The sequence below is a fragment of the Urocampus carinirostris genome, chromosome 10, assembly GCF_059441175.1.
Source record: "Urocampus carinirostris isolate Australia breed hairy pipefish chromosome 10, RoL_Ucar_1.0, whole genome shotgun sequence".
NCBI lineage: Eukaryota > Metazoa > Chordata > Actinopteri > Syngnathiformes > Syngnathidae > Urocampus > Urocampus carinirostris.
Genome location: NC_142358.1, coordinates 35,348,961 through 35,367,328, shown reverse-complemented (window position 1 = coordinate 35,367,328; position 18,368 = coordinate 35,348,961). Strand labels below are relative to the sequence as shown.

General features: G+C 41.4%; 1 protein-coding gene across 1 annotated transcript; it reads left to right on the top strand.

Annotated features, from left to right (window-relative positions):
- Window positions 1–784: 784 nt before the first annotated feature.
- On the top strand, window positions 785–11,800 carry LOC148358826 (ATP-sensitive inward rectifier potassium channel 1-like). The gene is made up of 2 exons (XM_088346327.1): window positions 785–902; window positions 8,830–11,800. Exon 2 carries the CDS (start codon window positions 8,848–8,850, stop codon window positions 9,967–9,969), a length of 1,122 nt encoding a protein of 373 aa, XP_088202453.1. The 5' UTR covers window positions 785–902; window positions 8,830–8,847; the 3' UTR covers window positions 9,970–11,800.
- The last annotated feature ends 6,568 nt before the right edge of the window (window positions 11,801–18,368 follow it).

Below are 18,368 nucleotides of genomic sequence, written 5' to 3'. Positions count from 1 at the left end.
ATTTTATGTGACCCCCTTCTTTGTTACCAGTTCTTTTAATTTCTTTGTGCAACCAAACTGTATTTTATTCTATGTGCCTTGGGCAAGTATAGCCTGGTGGCGCCCATTCCTCTCCAGACTGACATATCTTTTGACCCAGTCCCGAGCCGCGGACCTTTGATGCGTCAGGCGGACGTGCTAACCACTCCACTACGGAACATGTCTTTAAATCCTGCACTTTATACATATATTTGTCAAACAAACGCTCAATCTATATAACACGCTACATTGGGTAATAACACGTCACATTGGGTATTTGTGTATTGTATTATTTTTGCTTTATTATTGTTTTGTTCTCCAGCGCAGGGATGCTGCTGGAAGTGTGAATTTCCCTGCGGGGATGAATAAAGTATCTATCTATCTATCTATTTATCTATCTTATACATTTTTTGTTTTTTTTGTTTTTTGTTTTAATGTATGATCGAGTATTTAATACATTTTAAAATAAAGGTTGACTATGACGGGACCTTTTTGGAGAGCAACCCAGGGAAAAAAAAACCAAGGGTTTACTGTAAATCCTAAATATTCCCCTGGTTTTTGTCCCGAAAAGACCAATATAAACAAGTAGAAAGGAAACTTGTATTGAGGTCAGCTTTGCCCTCGGTACCTGGCGTCTGTGGGCTAAACACGGGGGAAGTGTAACTATGCGTCAATGAATGTGGGGTTGGGTTTTGATGTCTCCGTGGGCGTCGACTCTACCTGGCTTTTTAAACCAAGAGAGGACAATATAAATTGAAGCAGGTGAGGTAGAGCAGGCGGAGGAGGTCACGCCTATAAAACTCAACTGTGAAGAGGACTAAAGAGTTGGAGCTGGAGATCAACACTGTGCTGGATGTGCTGCAAGAATATTTTCATTCATACCGGTGAGTAATAATATCTGCTGTTTATTAATGGGAAATAGGTGTATGCTATTTCAGAGTTGGATAGAGGGATTTATTTTGTGCTCTCTTTGATGCATGTTGTTTTTAGATGTAATTTGATGTCTATGTATAAACAAGCATGTTCAAATTCAAATCCTTCCTTTTTTTTTTTTTTTTTGAATAATTTCATTTTAAATTACCCTCATTATATTATATAAACACTATCACTTCACGCTTTAGACCAGTGATTTTCAACCACTGTGCCGTGAGAGCAGGGTTGGGTAGGGTTACTTTAACTGGATTACTTTCAATTAATTTTGGATTACTCCAATACCAAATATGCTAATAAAAGACAAAAGAAACTAAATATGAATACAATTCTGACTCACAACACGTGGTAAGCTTTCTCTCCTGGCTTTGATCTCTTTGATCTCCGGCAAAACTAAAATAAAATGCGACAGAAACAAAATGAAAATAAATCCAAACAGCTTGCCAACATCATTTTTGCCGTTCCATGTATTCCGTTACTCCCCAAGCCTGCACAAAATTTAGTAATTTTATTCATATTTAGTTTATTTTGTCTTTTATTAGCATATTTGGTATTGGAGCAATCCAAAAGTAATTGAAAGTAATCGAGTTATAGTAATTCTACCCAACCCTGCGTGAGAGATAGTCAGGTGTGCCGTGAGAAATTATCCAATGTCACTTTTTAAAATTTAAAATGTTATAAAACATTTAGGAATCATTTTTGCAAATATGTCATTGTCAAGTGTCTGTGCTGTAAAAACTAGGGGTATTATAAATGATATTGTAATTAAACATACTGCTCAGTGTCATTTTATAACATTTTTGGTTAGTGGTGTGCCGCGAAATTTTTCCAATGTGAAAAGACATGCCCTGGCTCAAAAAAAGGTTGAAAAACACTGCTTTAGACTACCATGTTCTCCCTTTGAAAATGCCTACCGTTTTGTTAATTTTCAACTTATTTCTCCTTTTGTTTATTATTATTTTTTAAATGATATACCAACATTACCGTTTTACACGGTAGACTACCAATTTTCTCAGAAATGCCTACTTTTTTCTTTTTAAAAGGGCCACTTTTTAAAATGTAAACAACTTGAAACTAGTATTTTAGTTTACGGTTGGTTGCCTTTATTTTGAAAGAGGGACTAGATATGTGTGCGTGAATAAACTGCTCCAACGATCATATTCGATTTCCAAAGAGTATTCCATTTTTTTTATAATATTCTGGAGACAGATTAAACATATATATATACATATGTTGCGAGTAAAAATAGAGTGTGCTAAAAAAATCTACCGCTTTTTAAGCTCAAAAGGTTGGCATGTATGTTACATTAACTTAGTATAACTAGTCCCAACATTTGATTCTACTTCGTATGATGGCTAGAATAAAAAATAGAATAACAAATGTAAGAAAGAACTGAGAAAGAATCATCCGTGTTGTTTATTGGGTAAATAACGGTGTTTCCACAAGTTATCTTTGGTTTTATTCTGTGGTTTTGTTGTGAGTAAATAGGCGGCACGTTGTGTTTATTATCGCTTAATAAGGGGAATGGCGATCATTAATAAGGGGAGTAATACACTGAGGTTGGGATTCTTAACCCTTAAATAGACACAACCAACACTTAAACAATTGAGCGTAAACATAACATCATGCTGTTTACTAAACGTGCTATTATATGCAATTCTTAGATATTGCCAATTGTCGTTACCTTAGTGTGTCTAAGAGCTGAGACTCTGTTCATAATCTGTATCATTAGACAGGGCTGCAGTATAATAATAATAACAAAACTATAAAAATTTTAATTATAACGCAAACCACAAATGGGTTTGATCAACCTCAGGCAACCTAGGTTGCATTCGTACCACTGCAGATAAGAAATTCATGATTTTTATTAGCAACTTTTAACACAACTTGAACAGGAAAATGAAGTAAGAAGGCTGCAAAAAAATTCTCATGTAACTGTACAGATTGTTTTGTACTAATTGAGACTCACCAACAAACGCATGATCACATTTCTGTGCAGACATAGCTCAGCAAAAATAGTTACATAGTCGTTTGGAAGCTTTAGTCAGCTAATTGAGACTACACTCAAATGTTATCTGAACACTTTGTTTTCTGCCAAGGTTTGCATATTTATTCCAATGGGGTTTTTCTTTTTGTTTGGAGTTGAAGTTTTTTCAAAAGTGTGACATCTTTGGCTGATTTATTAGATTTATTAAGGTTTGCCATGTTTCAAAGGTAATCTTGATAAAATGTCAACTAATACTACAAAATTAGAGGGGAGCACTAGTAGGGTCGTCTGAGACCTTGTCCCAAAAATAGCCAGTACTTGTGTTTTTTTTTAGAAAATCTGAAAATGTTAACAATGTAAAAGATTGATTAAAAGTGATTTATATTAGTAATATCCGTTTTAAAATCATTAAAATGATCTGTGCCTTTTCATACATAATTAATTCTTGATAAGATCTGACATCTTGTCATAACCAGTCATTTATAAATGTAATCGTGATGTAAGCGTTTTCGGAAAAGGTGAATATCTGGTTGACTGAGCCTTTTTCACGTCAAAAACATAGTAACAACTGGTAATAACAGTCAGATTTACAACTTACAGTACATTTCATTGACTGTTTGATTGAGAGAGCAAAAAAAATATATAAACTCTAGCATAGAAGAAAGGTGTTTTAATGTCTTCTTCTAACATATAAATCAAATCTATGCACTGCTCCTTTTGAATAAAAGTATCAAAGGAAAGGTTGTCCTCCATCAGGAGAAAAAGTCCATGAAACTAGAAAAAAAACGACTGGATTGCTTATTAATTCTATTATTTTGGGTTGAGGTATGCGCTAGATCAGAATCTTTGATCTCACAACACCCTCTGCCATGAGGCAAGAGAATAACTGCAAATGCTCAGCAGAGTAATACATCACATAAGGTTACTTTCAAATAAAAGCATCAATATATAGGTAATCTTCTACAATGAAAAAAAAATACCATGCAACAAGAAAAAAAAATATATATATACTGGATAGTCACGGGGGCTGGCCGGGCACAGCCCGAAGGGACGACGTGGGACCCTCTTCCCATGGGCTCACCACCTGTAGGAGGGGCCAAAGGGGTCGGGTGCGCAGAGAGCTGGGTAGCAGCCAAGGGAGGGGTCCTTGGCGCGACGATCCCCGGCTACAGAAACTGGCTTTTGGGACATGGAACGTTACCTCTCTGGCAGGGAAGGAGCCCGAGTTGGTGCGTGAGGTTGAGAAATTCCGACTAGATATAGTCGGACTCACCTCTACGCACGGCTTGGGCTCTGGTACCAGTCCTCTCGAGAGGGGTTGGACTCTCTTCCACTCTGGAGTTGCCCGTGGTGAGAGGCGCAGAGCCGGTGTGGGCATATTAATTGCTCCACGGCTCGGCGCCTGTACGTTGGGGTTCACCCCGGTAGACGAGAGGGTAGCCTCCCTCCGCCTTCGGGTGGGGGGACGGGTCCTGACTGTTGTTTGTGCTTATGCACCAAATAGCAGTTCGGAGTACCCAACCTTCTTGGGGTCCTTAGAGGGTGTGCTTGAGAGCGCGCCCCCTGGGGACTCCCTCGTACTGCTGGGAGACTTCAACGCTCACGTGGGCAATGACAGTGAGACCTGGAAGGGCGTGATTGGGAAGAACGGCCCCCCTGACCTGAACCCGAGTGGTGTTTCGTTATTGGACTTCTGTGCTCGTCATGGTCTGTCCATAATGAACACCATTTTCAGACATAAGGGTGTCCATATGTGCACTTGGCACCAGGACACCCTAGGCCGTAGTTCGATGATCGACTTTGTCATCGTTTCGTCGGACCTGCGGCCGCATGTTCTGGACACTCGGGTGAAGAGAGGGGCGGAGCTGTCAACTGATCACCACCTGGTGGTGAGTTGGCTTCGATGGTGGGGGAAGATGCCGGCCCGACCCGGCAGACCCAAGCGTGTTGTGAGGGTCTGTTGGGAACGGCTGGCAGAATCTCCTGTCAGAAGAAGTTTCAATTCACACCTCCGGCAGAACTTCGCCCATGTCCCGAAGGAGGCGGGGGACATTGAGTCCGAGTGGACCATGTTCCGCGCCTCCATTGTCGAGGCGGCTGATCGGAGCTGTGGCCGCAAGGTAGTCGGTGCCTGCCGCGGTGGCAACCCTCAGACCCGTTGGTGGTCACCGGCGGTGAGGGATGCCGTCAAGCTGAAGAAGGAGTCTTATCGGGCCTTCCTGGCCTGTGGGACTCTGGAAGCAGCTGGCAGGTATCGGCTGGCCAAGCGGAATGCGGCTTTGGCGGTTGCCGAGGCAAAAACTCGGGCATGGGAGGAGTTTGGCGAGGCCATGGAAGCCGACTTCCGAACGGCTTCGAGGAAATTCTGGTCCACCATCCGACGTCTTAGGGGGAGGAAGCGGTGTGCCATCGACACTGTGTATAGTGCCGATGGGGCGCTGCTGACCTCGACCCGGGACGTTGTGAATCGGTGGGCGGAGTACTTCGAAGACCTCCTCAATTCCACCGGCACGTCTTCCTCTGGGGAAGCAGAGCCTGAGGACTCTGGGTTGGGCTCTCGTATCACTGGGGTTGAAGTCACCGAGGTTGTCAAAAAACTCCTCGGTGGCAGGGCCCCGGGGGTCGATGAGATCCGCCCAGACTTCATTAAGGCTCTGGATGTTGTGGGCGTGTCATGGTTGACGCGCCTCTGCAACATCGCGTGGACATCGGGGACAGTGCCTCTGGACTGGCAGACTGGGGTGGTGGTTCCCGTCTTTAAGAAGGGGGACCGGAGAGTGTGTTCCAACTACAGGGGAATCACACTTCTCAGCCTCCCTGGTAAGGTCTATTCAGGGGTACTGGAGAGGAGGGTCCGCCAGGAAGTCGAATCTCGGATTCAGGAGGAACAGTGTGGTTTTCGTCCTGGCCGTGGAACACTGGACCAGCTCTATACACTCTTCAGGGTCTTTGAGGGTGCATGGGAATTTGCCTGTCCGGTCTACATGTGTTTTGTGGACTTGGAGAAGGCATTCGACCGTGTTCCTCGGGAGGCCCTGTGGGGGGTGCTTCGGGAGTATGGGGTACCGCACAGTCTTATCCGGGCTGTGCGGTCCCTGTATGCCCGGTGCCAGAGTCTGGTCCGCATTGCCGGCAATAAGTCGGATTCGTTCCCGGTGAGGGTTGGGCTCCGCCAGGGCTGCCCTTTGTCACCGATTCTGTTCATAACTTTTATGGACAGAATTTCTAGGCACAGCCTTGGCGGGGATGGAGTCCGGTTTGGGGGCCTCAGTATTGCGTCACTGCTTTTTGCAGATGACGTGGTGCTGTTGGCTTCCTCAGCCCGTGATCTTCAGCTCTCGCTGGAGCGATTCGCAACCGAGTGTGAAGCGGCCGGGATGGGGATCAGCACCTCCAAGTCCGAGGCCATGGTTCTCAGTCGGAAAAGGGTGGTATGCTCCCTCCGTGTCGGGGAGGAGGTCTTGCCCCAAGTGGAGGAGTTCAAGTATCTTGGGGTCTTGTTCACGAGTGAGGGTAGGATGGAACGGGAGATCGACAGACGGGTCGGTGCAGCGTCTGCCGTCATTCGGACCCTGTACCGGTCTGTCGTGGTGAAGAGGGAGCTGAGCCAAAAGGCAAAGCTCTCGATCTACCAGTCCATCTACGTTCCTACCCTCACCTATGGTCATGAACTTTGGGTCATGACCGAAAGAACTCGATCCCGGATACAAGCGGCCGAAATGAGTTTCCTCCGCAGGGTGGCTGGGTTCTCCCTTAGAGATAGGGTGAGAAGCTCAGTCATCCGGGAGGGACTCGGAGTAGAGCCACTGCTCCTCCGCGTTGAGAGGAGCCAGTTGAGGTGGCTCGGGCATCTAATAAGGATGCCTCCTGGACGCCTCCCTCGGGAGGTGTTCCGGGCATGTCCCACCGGCAGGAGGCCCCGGGGGCGGCCCAGGACACGTTGGAGAGACTATGTCTCTCGGCTGGCTTGGGAACGCCTCGGGGTCCCGTCGGATGAGCTGGAGGAAGTGGCTGGGGATAGGGACGTCTGGGCTTCCCTTTTAACGCTGCTGCCCCCGCGACCCGACCTCGGATAAGCGGAAGACAATGGATGGATGGATGGATATACTGGATAGCTTGAATTGCTGTTAGCTTGCTAATACTATCACTAATTCTATGTTTAGGGGTTGCGGTTTGCGCCAAATAAGAATCCTTGGTCTTGCTTTTGTCCTTCAGCATGAGGCAGTAGAATTGTATGCTTCACTCGGCATCCTCCTGACGCTAGGCACAGTTATACTTTACGTCGTCATTCCATGATATTCGTGATATAAGGGGACAATTCACCGATTTTTTAAATAGGAAATCCAAAAATTGCGAAGTCAAAAGAGAAATAACACTGAATAATTACAAAAAATATATATATATTTTAAAGATTATATTTAAATAATCACAGGCGATGTTGTTTTGGAAATTGCATATCAAACTGGTGATCCTGCTTTCACACTAATCCATGGACCCAAAGTCGGAACGGACATAAAAAGAGAAAAAAGAATGTTATCCCCCTAGTGCAGGGGTCGGGAACCTTTTTGACTCAAAGAGCCATAAAGGCAAAATATATCAATTTTATTTTGGGAAAGAGCCGCACCATATATTATGAGACAAATTTACTAAATTGCTAAACCCGCGCCCCAGACAAAAGCTTAAAAATTATGAAAAGAGAATAATGCCAGAGCCCGTGTCCCAAAATCAACAATCATACCACTTTAAACTTGTCTCTTTCTTGCAATTACTCAAGATCGGTTAAACTCATTTTGACCCTTTTTTTCATATATATTGGTTTCAAAACCAGATGTAAGCAGTTGTTTTGTAAAAACGTCACAACATTCTGCAAACAGGGAGCCTGATGTGCTTATCTATGGCGCAGACGGCGTAGGGCGAGAGATGGGAGGGAGTGCTTGCACTTTTTGCATAGCTCCACCCATCCCTCCCACTCACCCAATCAAAAAACTTTAAGTTCTCTTCCGGTGTTTTGGCGTATTTACAGTTTGTTCTGTGGATTCATCATAAGGTATCTGAACACTGAAGACAGATAATATAGTGATGTTTTATATAACGGATTATTTAGCGTTGTACAGCCAGAACGAGTTTTTTTTTTTTTTTTTTGTGACACCTTGACTGTAAATTGTAGTGAAAGACGTGCCCTATATATACTGCGAAGTACTGCTGGATTGTTAGTTTTGGTTTGGCTCTGCGTGTATCTGAACAGGAATAGTAGCTTATGTTTTGGACGAGTTGGAGAAAATTTGCATGCAATCAAATTTGTCTCTGAGCCACAGGTTCCCATAGAAAGAGCCATATATGGCTCGCGAGCCATAGGTTCCCGACCCCTGCCCTAGTGGGAGGTGGCGAGAGTCAAGAGCACATTATTGACTCTTTCTGGGAGATTGATACAGAGGATGGGATTCCCAGCCCTCTCGCTCAACCCGATTGATGTGTTGTAACATCTCGTGTGGAGTCATTAGGTGACCAAAGCCCCCAATTGCAACCCCTAATGCCGAGCGCCAAGGCATCCAAGCTGGTAATGATATGAAAGCCTTTTATATTATTATTTTAAAATTAGAAGAAAGAGGGTGGTCATACATAAGAGTAAGCAACTTCAAAATTTGAAATGCATTCTAAAAATTTTTTCAACCTTTAAAATATTAATAAAGTGTGTGTCCTGTTAGTTTAAAAAACTATATTTGTAAAGTACGCTTATTTCCTTTCTATATATTTTTTATTTTCGATTAACTTTAAGAAAGCTATAAAGAGTTACTATTGCAGCGGTAACGAGCCACATGCAGCCTTAGAAGCTTTGGTTGCTCACCTTTCTCAAATGTTGGTGAGTGTCGATGATGTTTTTTTCTGTCTTCAAGGTTTCGGACTCGTTGAAAATGGTTGGCTCTTTCAACAAACGTCTCCAGAGCTACCTGGCTGAGCGAAAAAGCCGCAGGACCAGGTTGGTGACCAAAGACGGTCATTGCAACATCGAATACGGAAACATAAAGTACAGCAAACACTTTGCTTTCCTGGCTGACTTCTGGACAACATTCGTGGAGATCCGGTGGCGTTTCGTGCTCTTGTTCTTCATCGCGTCCTTCACCTTAAGCTGGTTCATCTTCGGTCTTCTTTGGTATTGGATCGCCCGCAGTAACGGAGATCTGACGTGGCAAGAACCCTCCGAGGAACACGCGCCTTGCGTAGATAACGTGGTTGGACTCACCACAGCCTTCCTGTACTCGCTCGAAACCCAAACTACTATTGGGTACGGCGGCCGAGCCCTGACCCCGGTTTGCCCCGGAGCCGTCGCCCTACTCATCATCCAATCCCTCCTCGGTGCAGTCATCAACTGCTTCATGTGCGGAATCATCTTATCTAAAATTTCCTCGCCCAAAAAGAGAGCTAAAACCATCTCGTTCAGCGACATGGCTGTTATCAGCCCCAAAAACGGAGCGCTTTGCTTATCAATCCGAGTGGCTAACCTGCGCAAGACCCTCATGATAGGAAGCCAGATCTATGGCAAACTTCTGAGGACCACCAACACGACAGACGGAGAAACCATCATCATGGACCAGGTGAACATCGAATTCATGGTGGACGCCGGGAAGGACAATCTCTTCTTTGTGTGTCCGCTCACGCTTCGTCACATTATCAATAAGGGAAGCCCCTTCTTCGAGATGGCTGTGGATACGCTCCACAAGCAAGAGTTTGAGCTGGTCGTCTTTTTGGACGGCACAGCCGAGTCCACTAGTTCCTCCTGTCAAGTACGAACCTCGTATATTCCCCAGGAGATCATGTGGGGGTACAATTTCCTGCCCATCATCTCCCGAAGCAAAGAAGGTAAATACAGGGTGGACTTCTCCAACTTTTCCAAAGTGGTGCCGGTGGCCACGGCGCACTGCGCTTACTGTTTCCACAACATCAAAGGTCACCACCACCATTCCAAAGATGGACGGGACAATGAAGGTTTCGAGGTGATTGATATCAATGATCCTGCTAGTATCACCAAGATGTAAGACCTAATATGTGGTCTACCAGTCACTTTTATAGACTTGATACATTCAACCCATGTCATACCCAAATTATGTTATGGGGAACATTCCGTTGTAAATCTAAGGAGAAGAACACACCTCCAATAATACTACTGGCAGATAATTAAACTTGTTTTAAGCATATTTATTCTTTATAAAAAATGATCTTGATTCCAGGCTAAAATAGGAAAACTGATAGTTGATATAAGAAACATTTTCTAACATCTGCTAAATAAGATTAGATATTTTAAGATAAGATAATAAGATAAGTAAAAAAATATATATAATGACTTATCTTATTATCCTGTATGGCTAATGATCTTATTTAGTAGATGTTAGGTCATTTTGCTCATTTTAAGAACTTTTTTCCAAGATACAATAACAACTAAAAATAAGCTAAATAATGTACTACCAGTTAAATAATGTTGCCTCTTTCATCCAAACTCTGCATCGCTTATCCTCACTAGGGTCGGAGTATGCCTGTTTTATATATTTACACAAACACGATGCAGAAAAAAATAAATTGCCCCATTTAAAAAAAGGTCCTGTTTCAAGAGTATTATAAGAAAAATAATATTTTACAAAGGCAAAATAATCTTATTTAGCACATTTCAGATGATTTTGCTCATTTGAAGAAATATTTCATGTCCAAGATAAAGTCACAACTGAAAAATAGCCAAAATATTATACTATTAGTGAGAAAGTTTTGCTGGTATCGTCCATCCATTCATATTCTTCATCCTCGCTAAGGTCAGTGTCCGTGTTTTTTGTATTTATAAATATACAATGCAAAAATAAATAACTTGCACTATTTAAAGAAAATATTACATTTTTTAAATGTGCATTTTTTATTTGTCAAGGATAATATATCTTGCTTGTTTTCTCATTTTATTCTAAAAACATTGTCTTTTTTTAAAGAAAGCAAGCTAAAATATCTCAAAATATGTGAGAAATGGGTGAACACTTTTGCCGTTGGGATACGACAATATATTCCGTAGTGTAAATCTTGGGTAACAATAGATTGCCCACAACTAATTCCTACCTAATAGCCAAAACAAATTTGGTAGTTTTTGTATATTTGTTCTTAGTTTAAGATATGAGGAGTAGTTGTATCTGTTTCCTCGTGTACCTTAAAAAAAGACTTAATTAAAGTAAATACAGAGGGTTCACCACTACGTACATCCCATTAATCAATTTGGTAAACGTGTGTATTCATGGATTTATTATGAATCATTTTCCATGTATTTAAACAGCACTGGGATATCCGTATAGAACAAAAACCCATTCTCTGAAAGGTTTTCATATCACGAAGATCCGTTTGAAATCCCAGAGCAGAAAAGCACGAACTTCCTTTCGATCCTCTCTCTCGAAAGAGAAATGTACTCGGATGAGTGCTGGCTGTGAATGAAGATGAGTCGCTCTAATTTACCTCAGGCCTTTCACGGCGGTTTTACTGAGGATTGCAAAAGACTGTATTATTCTGTGTATGAATCTTACTTGAACAACTTGTTTTGAGTACCTTGCGATTGTCGCCGATGAGAAAACAATAGCAGTCATTTAATAATTCATGCCAGTGTTTTCTGCCATGCACAAAAATACATTAACCTTTGTTCATGTATTCCGGGACTGTCACTCGCCAAGGTAAAACGTGGTACTCTGATGTGAGAGTAGAGCTGAAAACAATTATATCATTGAACAGTAGCATTTATGGCTGTGCGAAGCGTAAACTATAGAACGACATCAAGCATTTTCATGTTTTTTTGTATTTGATCTCAGGGGGGAAACAACTGAAATAAAACTATTTTTACACTGAAAATACTCTCCACTTTGATCTCATTTCTCTCCAGCAGAAATTCTTATTTACGTAAACGAAAAGATCGACACATCCTCCTGCCGGGCGGCAAACCCTTATTGAGAATTTTCATCCAAACAAAGTCAAGTTGTGACAGCAAACAACAGGGTTAAAGAGTTTGATCCAATGCCCCCACGAATAATTAAGACTGCACTGGAAAACCTGAAGGTAAAAAACAGAGAAAGAAATAGAAATAAAATGAGAAAAATACTGTATTTCCCGCACTATAAGGCGCACCGGGTTATAGGGCTCACCCCCAAAAAATAGTTTTCGGTCCTATATTTTCCATACATAAGGCGTACCGGATTATAAGGCGCTACAATGGGAATGTCGACAAAACAGTCAGATAGTTCAGTCAAACGTATTACCCCCTTAACATTCCGAAAGCTTGCAAAGAAGCAAATACGTGTCTCAGACATGTACGGAAACAGTGTCTGTACGATGTCACCAATCACTCAATGCATCGTTCCGAATATCATTCGGAAGGTTAAAGTCTTGGATTCAAGAAATGCCAAACATTTCTTAGTTTCCATTTTAGTTTTTGCTGGCAACTGTGTGGACAGCAAAGTAAGAATTGTATTGTGCAAGGAAACGGGGTTCTTTACTGTGCATATGACAAAAAAACACTTTGAATTGAATTTAGTTTAAAAAATAGACTCATCACGGAAACATCAAGATCGTTCTAAAACAACATACCAGGAAAATATAAAGCCGCATAGCTCACCCAAGTTCTCTTGCAGCCATCACGTTCAATAATGATATGTAACCATGGCCTTCTTACAACCGTGAGTGTAGTACAGTAAATCCAGGAGAGTAAAATATTTACAAATACAGAATAGTAAAAAATGTTTTCTCTATGCCGTAGTGCAACCCAACGTGTGTTTCACATACATCTTTTTCGGCCAATTGCAGGCTTTGTTTCGCCCCTTTAGCCTATGCGAGCCTATAAATGATAAAAAAAGGATCCGCCCCCTTTACCTCCGAATAACTTTAGCCAACAGTGACTGATTCAAATGATGATTGACACATTGGTTAGGAAATGAAACGCCAGTATATAAATCCCAGCATACACCGCGGACTACTTCGCCTTCGGGGGAAAATCTAGTAGGCGGCTGCTTGCCTTAGTTGCAAGACTTTGCGACTTAATATTGATCCATATATAAGGCGCACTGTATTATAAGGCGCATGGTCAGCTTTTGAAAAAAATAAAGGTTTTTAGGTGCGCCTTATAGTGCGGAAAATACGGTAATATTTTTTCGGAGTGATTTTTTTTCTCTGTTGGCAAATATTTTCTTTTAAAGTAAGTTTTATATTTTCATACTTTTTATTGTTTTGGATTGTTAAGACGATAGATAAATATTTTCCCCCCACCCTGCTTGGGAATGTTTTAAGATCAACCTGGAAAATTTTGAAGAAGTATGGGATGTCTTGGCTTTCCTTCTAAATCAGGTGTTTCAAACTTAATTTACTTGGGGGCCGCCCGTTTTAGGTCCTAGATGAAGTGGGGCCGTTTCTCTCTCTCTCTCTCTCTCTCTCTCTCTCTCTCTCTCTCTCTCTCTCTCTCTCTCTCTCTCTCTCTCTCTCTCTCTCTCTCTCTCTCTCTCTCTCTCTCTCTCTCTCTCTGCCTCTCTTTACAACCCTTTCCCATGTCTGTCTCTCTCTCTCCTTCTCTGCCTCACGCTACTGTATTTCTCTTTCTATCTCTTGCTCCCTCTCTCTATTTGTCTTTTCCTATCTTTGTCTCTCCCTCCCGTGCTGTCTCATTCTCTACCTTTCTCTAGCTGTCTTACACTCTTTCTGTCTGTTTCACTTTGTCTCATGCTTTCAACGGCAGCAGCCTGCCAAGTTCACTGACTTTCAAATGCCGCGTTTAAAACACACTTTAAATGGAACTCACGTTTTGCCAGTTAATATTTTCATGGCTGCATTGTTACAAATTTCGAACCCTGCCTAACTAATTGACGAAGAGATATCGTCCATAGTAAACTTCTGTGGGTCGCAATGCAGTAAAACATTCATATAAAGCCGGGGGTCCAAACTGTGTGGGCCATGCGTTTGGGACCACTGTTCCCTATAAATTCTAAATATTCGATATTCTACTTCCCGACGCCATCTTCTGGCTGAAATCATCATTGCAGCCTCTGTCAAGCAGCTTGTGTGGTGCGTGTACATACATGCTTCTCTTAGATGCGCTCGAATAAACACTTATTTTTTCATCTTTTTGGGGGTTTGGGTTGGCATTTGGACTTTTCTTACTTTCACCATTTTCATCTTAGAATTAAAGAAGACTTAGGACACAGATGTGAAATCACTCTCCTTCCCCCATCCCTACATCTCACTTCCTACAGTCTAATTTGCTCTGTGGCCTGAACACCGATGATAATAGAATGATAAAATTATATATCTCCAGCGCAGTGGTTAGCGCGTATGCGCCACAGTTCTAAGGTCTTGGGAACCTCCTGTGTGGGTTCAAATCCAGTTGTCTATCCCTGTGTGCCCTGCTATTGGCTGGGGTGTCCCCTGCCCACTGCCCGATGATTGCTGGGATGGGCTCCAGCACCCCCGCGACCCTACTGAGGATAAGCGGTGCAGCTAATAAGATGAGATGAGGTATATACTGTATATATATATATATATATATATATACATATATATATATATATATATATATATATATATTTATATATATATATATATATATATATATATATATATATATATATATATATATATATATATATATATATATATATATATATATATATATATATAAATATATATATATATATATATATATATATATATATATATATATATATATATACATATATATATATATTTATATATATATATACATATATATATATATATATATATATATATATACATATATATACATATATATACATATATATACATATATATACATATATATACATATATATACATATATATATATTGAACTCAGTTAGGCATTGTTGTGTATACTTAAAAGACAGTGTGTAATATTTTGTGCCCTCTAGTGGTACAAAATCCAGTAAAAAAAACAACCCCAAAAAAACAAAAACAAACATTCATTTGAATACTAGGCAGAAATACATGAATTTTTATAAACAATCGTGGGTCAAGCAATTTATATTTATTCTACACTGTGGAATCCACTCTTAAGTCGGCTCCATTTTTGTCTGGCATCCTGCCTTCGCGCTTTGCCGTTTATTACTGGCCCTCGCTCGTACCAGACAACATCTTGTGGTTAAATATTACACATTGAGGCTTCAATAAAGAAATATCTAATTTTTAACTTCTTAAGGATCCCTCAAACTATGCACCGCACCTTTAAATTTGAGCAATTTAATTTAGCACGACACAATACCAATATTTTGTTTCTAATATCTAACTCTACTCAATGTCTATAATGAATAAGCATGTATGCTTGCAGAGGTGATTTTAAGATTAGAGGCGTCCGAATTCTGGATAAACATATGGCATGTGCTTACAATAGTGGCTTTATGTCATGTTGCATAAGCTCAGCATTCAAACAGACACACACAAACACATGGAGCCGCTCCACATTTTTTGGTATCTCTTCCCACCACAAAAGCGGATAACAGTCACGGTTTTTTGGTCGTGTTTATTTGCTGTTGGACTTTTTGTGCCCGCACATTGCTGGCAAGTGGCCTTTACACAGTATGAGGGTTCTTGTCCTAACACAATACAAAATCATGTTGTTTTTTTTTGCAAAAAATTACAAAAGGACAGGTGATGATAGAAATGTTCGTTTCAACGTTGAGCTCTGCCATCTTGAAGAGTTGACCATGTTCAAAAGTCTGTAATTATCACTTGTCATGATTACTGATGTGAGGCACCTGTGCCCGTTCCTTGACGCCAACAGCCCTGGGCGCTGATTGGCTCCCTGCCTCTTTTTAAACCCCCACCTTCCTGTCATCATTTGTCGGATTGTCTGCAAACCTTAGCTTCACGCAAGGCAAGTTCTTTGACTCCTGACTCTATCCTGCCCCGTTTTCTGTCTGATTCACGTTGCCGACCTGTTTTCTAAACCCGTTTACGTTTTTGCTCCTTCATCCCTGCCAACGAGCTGTTTTTTCCTCGCTCTCGACATTGCCTGCGCTCGACACGGAAGTGCCACCTCCACGTTCCCAGCGACCTGCAACCCGTGAACGACGATCACCGGATCGTGGGTGGAAGCCCTTTCCTCCTTCTAAATAAAACTGAGAAAAACGAACGCTATTGGGTCCTGTTTCCGTCCCTGGTCCATGACATCACTACAACGTTATCAATGACAATAAAGATAATTATGATTCTAATTCCAATTAGGTCCTTGATTTAGTTTGAAAATTATCATCTAATGATTAAATTAGCCTCTACATTCCGTTATCTAAGCACACTTGAAAACTGGAATACTATTATGAACGAAATACGTCTTCTTTCATGTATAATACTTGTTAGATATTATATGTTGTGGGGGTTTTTATCTCAAGAATCAGTATAGATGTCAATGCCAGCCCTTTTTATGGTACGAGTATTCAGAATACACCAATAATAGTATCAGCTGCCTTCTATTGTGTCACGCTTGCCATGGCGCCCAATTGGCACCAGCTGTGGCTCGTTGACAGATTGGCTTCCCTTCTATTTAAGCTCAGTGCTCTGACTCACCCTTTTCTCAGTCTGTCAACAAACCTCTGTCCCCGCAAGACGTTGGTTTTGCCTCCGTCCGGTTTCCTGTTGATATTTCTTGCAGGTATTATTCCTGTCTATTTTGTCCTGTTTAATATCAGTCTCCAGTTTCGTTCCCGTCTAGTTTGTCCTGTTTAATTTTGATATCCTGTTTTGATATCAACCCTGTCTGTCCCGTCCTGTCCGGTATCAACCCCATCTGTCCGATATCTGCTCGTGCAATTGGTATCGGTCTTGTCGGCCTTTGGCTTCCCAACATTCCACGCCAGACGGCTGCCTTACGTCTTCCGCCCAACGATCGCCGAATCTCTGGCGATTAGGTTAACCTGCATGACTGCCCCATTTCCCGTAAAATAAAAGCATGTCTGTGTCACGGTTGCCATGGCGCCCAGTTGGTCCTAGCTGGGTGGCGCCGGATTCTGTCGCGGTTGCCACGGCCCCCAATTGGCCCCGCCCATGGACACCGGCTGAGACGCATTGACTGATTGCTCCTTGGCAGTACTTAAACGCCCTCCTTTGAGCCGTTAGTTGTCTGAGCGTCTCTGAAACTCCTGTTAAACTCTGTGAAACGCCTAGTCCTGTGAATTTGCCTGCGTTTGATCCTGTTTTATTTTTGGCCTGATTTATTTGATCTTGACCACTCTTTTGTTTGGATTGCACTCCTCTTCCGCGACCATCGATCCCCGGATCGAGTGTGCCTGCATTCCTCCTCTCCCTAATAAATTGTGAGCACGTTACGCTATTGGGTTCTAAATCCTGTTTCCTGCCCTGGTCTGAAAGACGTCACGCATTTGGGTTCTCCTCCTGTTCTGGTTCTTGACATTTTGGGCATTTAACAACCAGATACTGGAAAGCAAAGGAATTGTAAACTGCAGATACATAATTGCAGTATTAGGGGAAATGTTATGTTTATTACAGAGACTGGCAATAGTCCGATTTACAACTAAATGAACCTACATCTTATTCATCATTTGATTATCAGAACAAAAAAGCAATGTATAAACTTTAGTATACAAAAATAATGTTTTGTCGTCTTACCTTAGCTAATAAAGAAAGTCTATACGCTGCTCCTTTTGAATAAAAGCAGCAATAATTTTGAAAAAATGTCCATGCAACAGGAAAAAAAATAGACGGCTTGACTTGCAGTTTTGCAGTTGGCTTGGTAATACTTTCACTAATTATTTTATCCAGGCCGAGGATGTATCTCACCTGTCTCCTCTATTCAAGAATTGGGTACCAGTCTTACAAAATGTGGCATTGAACATCTCTATTCGTAAAATATTAAAAACATTACATTTTATTGATTTTGGCCAAGAGGCAAAACACTGAAAAACTACTGTTTGTGCATACATTCACAGTGGCAATTGATCTTCAGTTGACTAATGCTACTTAATTTTATAACGTGTGAGAAAAACTGGTGTACTCAGCAAACACCTACGCAAACTTCTGGAGAAGATGCAAATTCCAAACCCAGTGAACTTAAAACTTGGGATAAAATAATACAACTATCATATAAAGCATATTAACAGTAACACTATTTGTAATTGACTTGCTAACAGTAGTATAATTTGTTTAGTGTGCATAAAAGGTGTTACTTTTAATATAAATAAGGCTTAAAAGTTTAAATATAAGAACATTTTAAACTGTGCCTCACAAAGAAACAAAAAGTATTAATATAATGGTAAGCAGGGTTGGGTAGGGTTACTTTAACTGGATTACTTTCAATTACTTTTGGACTACTCCAATACCAAATATGCTAATAAAAGACAAAAGAAACTGAATATAAATACAATTATGACTCACAACACGCGGTAAGCTTTTTCTCCTGGCTTTGATC

What these genes read in the sequence shown, in the direction of transcription:
- LOC148358826 (XM_088346327.1), top strand. Translation starts at nt 8,848, where the DNA reads ATGGTTGGCTCTTTCAACAAACGTCTCCAGAGCTACCTGGCTGAGCGA.